Source organism: Odocoileus virginianus, chromosome 4 (assembly GCF_023699985.2).
Source record: "Odocoileus virginianus isolate 20LAN1187 ecotype Illinois chromosome 4, Ovbor_1.2, whole genome shotgun sequence".
Taxonomy (NCBI): Eukaryota; Metazoa; Chordata; class Mammalia; order Artiodactyla; family Cervidae; genus Odocoileus; species Odocoileus virginianus.
In genome coordinates this window covers 47227268-47235693 of record NC_069677.1, presented here as the reverse complement: position 1 = coordinate 47235693, position 8426 = coordinate 47227268, and the positions used below count along the sequence as shown (strand labels likewise).

Genomic DNA, 8426 nt, shown 5'->3' with positions numbered 1-8426 from the left:
GACTATCTGAAAAAAATGAATGATGATTGAATGATTTGCCTACCCCCATCCAGACCTAGGCGAGAGGTCAGATCTCATCCTAGATTTGGATGGACGGGGGATGGCCTTACTCGGCGTTCCGTCGGGAGGGGGCGCTGCGGAGCGGCGGGGCCAGGGCTGGGGAGCTGGGGGCGGGGGGCGTCCGAGGGGGGCGAGCCAGGGGTCGGGCTTGCCCGGGGACCCTGCGCCGCGACGCTGCGCCGAATTTCACTTTCGTTTTGGGCCAGGCCGGAGGCGGCGGGGCCGTCCCGGAACGACTGCGGCCGGGCGCACGGGGAGTTAATCCGAAAGCGCTCCAGCCCCGCGGGCTAGACTCCACGTGTCATCGAGAAGCTGATGTAGAGAGAGACAGAGAGAGAAAGCAAGCAAGAGATCAGAGTCCCGGGAAAGTCCTACCGCGCCTCGGGCAATTATAAAAATGTGACCCCTGGCTTGGCCTCCCAACCACCACCCTCACCTGCCGCGTGCACCCGTCTGCATCCAGCTGCCGGCTCGGTTCCGCGTCCCCGCCGCTCCGCTCAGCATGTGCCCGCTTCGCAGTGAGTAACCAGCCTTGCCCTCGGGTTGGGGGACCGCGGCCGGGCGGCAGAAACTTGGGATGGGCTACGTGGAGACTGGAAGATGGCAATTTCGTGCAGAGGAGGAAGGATGCAGGGAGACACTGCGGGCTTATCCTGCGCCCGATAAGACATCCTCTCTCTTAACCGTGGAACAGCCCCAGGAGCTAAGTATTATGCCCACTTCGCAGAAGAGAAACTGAGGCCCCGCAGGATAATTTCTTGCCCAGGCTCCCTTGGCGACCCCATTAAGAGGACAGATCCCAGCCAGTTGGCTTCAAAGCAAGTCTATGTCTCACCACTGTTTCCAAAACACTGGGTGGCTTCCCCACCTGGCCTCGCTTTCCCTCTTCCTGAAACGGAGACTTTTTCTGGGTGAACTCTGCCCTGCGCCCTGGTCTGAACTCACAAGGCAATAGTGTCTGTGAGTTGGCTTTCAGCCCTAGAACAGAGCACTGCCCTTCAAGAGCTTGATTCATCATCTCTCAGTTTCTGAAAGATCAGTGGGAGGCTGGTGCCCAGGAAGGAGATCGGCGGAGATGGCCAGAGGAGATGGAAGGTGGAGGTCGGCCTGCTCATTCTTGCCCTGGATTCCATTGCAGGCCTCCTCCTCCTGTCCACCCTGGTCCTCCTCCACCACCTGCCCCACCTCAGTTTGGGCAGGAGCCTCCCCCCGACCACAGCAGGCCCAGGAAGGAGTTGCCTCAACTACTCCCAAAACCTGCTGAGGGCCGTCAGTGACACGCTGCAGAAGGTGAGCTTTTCATTGTCCTTGTTCCCACCTTGTTTCCACAGCAGTCTCTCTAGTGAAGGGACACCTCTGAACCCCTGGTCACCTGAAGGAACTGCGGGGAAATTGTGGAAGTTAATCAGGAGCTGTCAAGAGAGAAAGAGGGAACTTTACAAATGGCCCAACTATTAGCTTAAGAGTCTCAATGAAATTGTGTCTCCAGAGAAGGCAGGAGAGGTCATAAATTACAATGGCATTCGTTTTGGCTGTGCCTACACAGAGGAAAGTGGATATTTACAGTGTTCCCTGTAGCCTGCCAACAGAGATGGAATTGTGTCAGGCCCACACTGTTCCTCTGACAACTTATCAATCCAGGAAACTGTTATTAGGGGCAGCCTCTGTGCTCCGGGGGCTACAAAGATGAATCAGCCCTGCCCCTTCACGCTCCTCGCCAGCTTCCAGGCTGGTGGCTCTGTTTGTTGTCAGAGTAACACATTTCAGGGGGCTTGTGAAAGTGCATGTCCAGACTTCCTTTTCTAGGGGGTGAATTATCTAATTTTATTTAAAGCTTCATTTTTTTTTTTTAGCTTTCACATTTTAATGCAAAAAAATTTTTTTTCTTCTTCCTTTAAAAACACTCCAACATCTATTGCTTTGGCTGCAACAGCCTAAACTGATGTTTTTAAAGATGTCCTTTGACCTTCCTGCTCTCTAGTAAATCTTTCGGGAATATTTCTAGCTTGTTGCTTTATGAATGTCTTAAAGTAAGCTCAGTGCCACGAGTTCTTCTTAAGGAACTCTTCCCACCCCCTGCCCCCGCAACCTTTCATAATGGGCTGCCCATTTTTCCTTACAGTTCAATCCATCTTAATTAAAAAGGCAGCTCACCAAGTGAAAACTGCAGAGATAAGTCCTTTGATTCCTAAAGAAAAGTTTGGTATGGGTAAAATTTAGGAGCTCTGATTTAAATAGATGCTTCATGTGAAAAATTTGACTCTTCTACTCCCCAGAGGTAGCACCAAAGTTTAGAAGATCACAGAACTCAATTTGATTTTTTAATAGGATTCCTGTGTCGAGTTTGCCAGAACAAATCAGCTGGCTACTTGTGGAGAAAACAGAGGTGGCAAATGCATGTGATTCAGAGGCCATATCCAGTCCACAGATCTGTCAAGTTTGGCCAGTGTCTTTTATAGTTTATTTTAATTTTTGAGTTTGATGTCATTGAAAAAGTAGACCGTTCATATAAGAATCCAGATTTCTAGCTTCTCCTGAAAAGATTTGAAGAACTATAGCAGTTGGACCCACATTTCCAAATATATATATATATAATTTTTTTTTGCTCTATTTATTCATTTTTTCATTTAAAAAGTACTTATTGAGTGCCTACTGTATGCCAGGCACTATTTCATAGATTCATCTTTTTTAACAATGCCATAATAATATAGATAGTCACTGTTTCATTTTGGAATAAAGGGAAGCAGTTATCACAGAAATAACTTATTTGGAGATTTTTTTCTTTTTCTTGTTGCAGTGTAGTTGCAAATCTAAGTTTTTACAACCTGCTCAGGCCTCCAGGAGCAGTGTATTCATTTTCTATTGCTGCTGTAACAAATTACCGCAAACTTAATGGCTTTAAGCAACACAAACTTATTATCATACAGCCCTGGAGGTCAGAAATCCGAAATGGGTCTCACTGGTCTAAAATCAAGGTGTCAGCAGAGCTGTATCTCTTTCTGGAGACTCTAGAGAAGAATTCCTTTTCTTGCCTTTTCCAACGTCTAGAAGCAGCCCACATTCCTTGGTGGCCCTCTTCCATCCTCAAAGCCAACAAATGAGTCTTTCTCATGCTTCATCTCTCTGACCTTGACTCTCCAGCCTCTCTCTTCCATTTACAAGGCCCCAGAGATTACACTAGACCCACCCAGACACTCCAGGATAATCTATTTCAGAGTCAGCTGATTAGCAACCTTAATTTCATCTGCAACCTTAATTCCCCCTTGCCACATAATGTGACATAGTCTCAGGTTCTAGGGGTTGGGAGGTGGATATCTCTGGCGGGGGCATTTTTCTTCCTACCGCAGACAGGGTAGCAAGCTTTACTACTTGTTGCCACACGTGTCCTGTAGTCTCAAGCTTTGATTCATGCCCCATGCTGTTCCCTCTGCCTGACGATCCCCCTCCTCTGAGGATGTCCCATCCCTGGGGCACCTTTTCATCTCTTTCCACTCCCTTTTCAGAGCCTTCTGACCCTTCAATTCAGCCCTTCTCACCTGCTGGCATGTCCCCTGGTCATTTGGGCACTGGCCTGTCTCCACAGCTGAACTGGGAATCCTGGCGGGAATAATACAAGCCCCTTCTTTGTCACGTTCCTTAGTACCTAGCATAGAATATATCAGGCTTGTTGAATGGAAAAATGATCTCAATCTTTAATCAACAAATCATTGACTTCTTAAACTAAATTTCATAAATGTGTTCAGCATGCTGGTAAGATGATGTGTGTGTGTATATACTACACATTAAATCTCCACTTGTTTTCATGGTTGCATGTTGGTTATATCCATCAAGTGGTGACCTTAACAATCCCCCTCTAGAAGCTATATTTGAAAAAGATATTCATAAAACACAGATGCTTTGGCAAAAGGAAAAAAAAAACTGTTTTCACCAGAAGCAAGTGTCCCAGCATGGTGTAGAGGCTGATTAGCACGGCCTGTTGAAATGATTTATGGTATTTACATAACGGAAAAAGATATCATCCGGAGAAACATGTCGTAAGCAAAAGGAGAGGAGGGAATGGGAGAGAGTGTCAATGACCTGTTTCTTTGGTCTTATGAAGACCTTGAATTTTCTACAGGTCAGAGATGGCGGTCAAAGGCAGCCAACTCTTGCTTTGGTGCCAGCATTATGGGGAGCCTGGTGCCTTACTAATATCATAAGCTGAGATTTTTTTATATTTTACAGGCCAGACAAACCCTAGAATTTTACTCCTGCACTTCTGAGGAGATCGATCATGAAGATATCACCAAAGATAAAACCAGCACAGTGGAGGCCTGTTTACCCCTGGAATTAGCCACGGTATAGAGGATTTTCCTTCCAAAGCTTATAACATGGTTAAGGGCTGTGCATCAGGTCTCATCTTCTTCCAAAAATGTGCATGCTTCTGGGCTCCATCGTCATGGGATGTTAACAGGCCCCATTGTTGAAGTTCAACTTGAAACAAAAATGTGTAAAAATATGTGGTTTTTTACAACAGTGTAAAATATACATAACACTACTGAACTATACACTTTAAAATAGTTAAGATGATAAATTTTATGTGTGTTTTTTACCAAAGTGAAAAAATTTGATGTTTGAGGAGTCAAAAAAATTTATATTAAGAATTAGTATCTTTTCAATGTGTGATTTTTTTTTTTTTTTTTTTTTGCTCTAGAATGAGAGTTGCCTGGTTTCCAGAGAGACATCTTTAATAACTGTAAGTCAGAAAATTGAAGGTTTCAGCTCATATTATGAATTCATATCATTGATATCTCATTATTTTTTTCTTATAGCATGGGAGTTGTCTGGCTTCTGGAAAGACCTCTTTTATGACAGTAAGACACAAGATTCTTTCTTCAAATGCAACATTGGGGTTGGGGGATGTTTTTAGCCCATTTCAATGGTTCTTTCCCCACTTCGTTGTATCACCCAGACCCTGTGCCTTAAAAGTATCTACGAGGACTTGAAGATGTACCACATGGAGTTCCAGGCCATGAATGCAAAGCTTCTGATGGATCCTAAGAGGCAGATCTTTCTAGACCAGAACATGCTGGCAGCTATTGCTGAGCTGATGCAGGTAAGACCTCCCATCCATCATGCTGAGACAGCCAGCCAGGGTCCCTGATGAAGGGCTCATCAGCCCTTCCTGTATTGGGGGAGGCCCGAAATGCCACCTTCAAAAGCCAGCTGTAGGGGAGACAGCCTCGAGGGCGCCCTCTAGTGAGTGGGCAACATGAGCCGATCACGTTAGGAGAGCTGCCTACTGTTTGTGGATCATGTGGTGTGCCCCAGGCTCTGGGCAAAGATGTTCGGACGCGGGCTGTCCCCACAGCAACCACATGGGGTCTGTGGAAAGGAGGAATCCCGTGCTTAGAGGGTTGTTCACTTGTCCGAGGTCACACAGCGTGGAAATGGCAGAGGTAGGATTTAAACCTCCAAAAAGGGATTCCGCTCCACTCATCTCACACATCTCTAAAACCTCTGCAATGCTCATGGCGGGGGCCATGCATATCTGCAAATACTGTTAGTAAAGACACACTAGTCTAGTGCCCGGATAGGACCCATCCGGAACCGAAATGAGGGTGAAAGAGAGAAATGACTTATCACCTGGGGATGTCCACAGTGTAACTCAGAGACAAGAACTTGCCTTGTTATTTCCTGAATCACCAGAGCACATGATGCTAATGTGAAACACAGAAATAACCACTTAATAAAGAGCAGGGTGCTGCTGTGGTGACCAGGGCATGGGATAAATACAGCGTCAAGAATGATTATCTGAAAAGAAATTTATTTTTATTTCATTCATTCTTTTTTTTTCTTTTTTTGGTGCCAAATTACTTGTTTGAAAGGCAGTGGACATCATGCAAGTATCAAAGAATGTTACCATCTAGACAGTTGTAGATGACATTTTATTTTCAGGACCAAGAATGGAGTCAGTTCCACCAGTAATCAGACAACTATGCCCAGACATTCTGTACCTCTGTGCCTCAGTTTCTTCCTCTGTGAAATGGGGTGATGACCCACTCTCCATTTCTTTTGGGCTTTTTGTGAGGAAGTACAAGCAAAAATGCCAATCATTGTGCAAATATACAGGCTTCCCAGGTGGCACAGCAGTAAAGAACCTGCCTGCCAATGCAGGAGACCCAAGTTCTATCCCTGAGTCGGGAAGATCCCCTGGCAGAGGAAATAGTTACCCACTCCAGTCTTCTTGCCTGGATAATCCCATGGACAGAGGAGCCTGATGGCTAGAGTCCATGGAGTCACAAAGAGTCAGACACAACTGAGCACACAGTCTTGCGTTGTGTTATCAAATTAAAGGGCTCAAACTGGGAGACCCAGTACCAGGTTGATTTAGCTCACATGACTGAGCATCTGGAGCCAGCAGGTCTGATACTGACAGACAGTTTCCGATCAGTAGCAATGCATCACCTCCCTCTTCTGAAAAGGACATAGCTTCTTAATGTAACAGACAAAAATTAATTGGATATCATAGCAGATGTCTCTTAACAGAATTGTTCCTTTCTAAAATGCAACTCCCACTGATGATTTTCTAAATAGCTTTCAGGCTCTTTTCAGAGCTCACTGAAGATCCATGTGCTTGGATAATGAGCACTTCTTCCCTCAGGTTCTGCCTGCCCATCTGGCTGGGAGTGGATTTGCGTTGGGTTTAGGAGAGGGAATGTGGGAGTAGGTTGCAGGCTCTGAGACATGTATCAGCTTCACCCGTTTTTACAGATGAACGTTTTAATTTTGGAATACCGTCTATGTCATGCTCAATATTTATTCTCCTAGGCCCTGAATTTCAACAGTGAGACTGTGCCACAGAAACCCTCTCTGGAAGAAATGGATTTTTACAAGACAAAAGTCAAGCTCTGCATCCTTCTTCATGCCTTCAGAATTCGTGCGGTGACCATCGACAGAATGATGAGCTATCTGAGTTCTTCCTAGAATGCTGAGGTCTCTCCTAACCTTAAAATCATTTTTAGAAAAATTGGAACCAAAGAGATTGTAATCGGGCATGGGTTAAGAACTGGGGAGGGGGTGGCTGGACCTGTCCCTACTGAAGCTGGTACAGAATTCTCATGCTTGTTTCCATGAGTCATCTTTCCAGACTTGCAGAATGTGACTGTTCTATCCACATGATTCTTTTGATCAAGTCTATTTCATATTTACTAGGGATAAGTTATTTTTATAAGTTTTCATGAGAAAATTGATGAGGGAAAATGTCCTCACAGAACGTGTTTTCTTTTTTTTCCCTTTAAAAGAAGAGCAAGGAATTATAAGCTATTTTAGTACCAAAGTGTTTGTAGAAACAAACACTCAAACATAATTTATTTTAAAGTATTTATTTATATAATTTTGTGTTCATGAAAGCGTGTGAACTAACTTATATTTATTTATGTTATATTTATTAAGATATTTATTGCCAAGTGGATTTGAGCTGTATCTTATGTTGTTCTAAAAATAAAATGAATTAATTAAAAAAAAAGTAATTGTTTTTCTAATGTGATTGGAATGCTTTGAGTGCTAAAATACACATTGTGGGAAAACTGAAAACTGGTGAAATTTGAAAAAAATCACCTTGGAAAGAATGCCACGATATTCTTGCCCATTTACTAGTTCCTTTAATCCCATATCTTATTTTTTTTAACATCTCTAAAATTTTTTATTATTTATCTGTCGGCTCTGCTGGGTCTTTGTTTCTGCATGAGTTTTCTCTAGTTGCAGCAAGTGACCGGGCTATTCTCTAGTTGCGGCGCACAGGCTTCTCTTGTTGTGGAGCATAGGCTTAAAGCGCGGGCTCAGTAGTTGGGGTAGACGGGCTTAGTTGCTCTGTGGCATGTCATCTGAATCTTTCCAGACCCAGGGATTGAACCCATGTCCCATGCATTGACAGGCAGATTCTTAACAACTGAACCACCAGGGAAGTCCTTTAATCTCATATTTTAAAGGGAGCTTCATAAGACTGATCTACTTTAATACTGAGGCCGTTTGAGTGAAATTACAGCCTGTGAGAATATACTTTATTATTTTTGTTCAACATCTGAATCTAAAAGTAAAACACATAAAAATGCTTTTTCCTATTAACCACAGCCCAGTAACATACTGTGCATTAGCCAAATACATAATAACATCCTCCAACTGGGAAAAACATCATTAAGAGGCTTTCTAGTTACATTATTCTAATTTCTGTGACCTCTTGGTCTCTCAGGGGAGAATTGTTTCTAAATTACAATAAGAAAAACTCTCCCTTTGCTTTAAATTATATAGAACTCCTGCCCAAACCGCATGGATAATAGCCTTGCTCTCTGGCTTGAGAGATGTGCTTTTTAATTCTTTAAACAATG

The 8426-nt window shown here is 44.0% G+C and overlaps 1 protein-coding gene across 1 annotated transcript; it reads left to right on the top strand.

The window, feature by feature from the left end:
* The first annotated feature begins 243 nt into the window (after positions 1-243).
* On the top strand, positions 244-7551 carry IL12A (interleukin 12A). The gene is made up of 7 exons (XM_020915586.2): positions 244-578; positions 1199-1350; positions 4285-4398; positions 4754-4795; positions 4872-4913; positions 5012-5155; positions 6871-7551. The coding sequence occupies exons 1-7, from the start codon at positions 563-565 to the stop codon at positions 7024-7026; spliced, it is 666 nt and encodes a 221-aa protein (XP_020771245.2). The 5' UTR covers positions 244-562; the 3' UTR covers positions 7027-7551.
* Positions 7552-8426: the final 875 nt, after the last annotated feature.

Coding starts and splice junctions, on each gene's coding strand:
- IL12A (XM_020915586.2), top strand. Junction 1,351..4,284: donor TCAGTGACACGCTGCAGAAG/GTGAGCTTTTCA, acceptor TATATTTTACAG/GCCAGACAAACCCTAGAATT. Junction 4,399..4,753: donor TACCCCTGGAATTAGCCACG/GTATAGAGGATT, acceptor TTTTTGCTCTAG/AATGAGAGTTGCCTGGTTTC.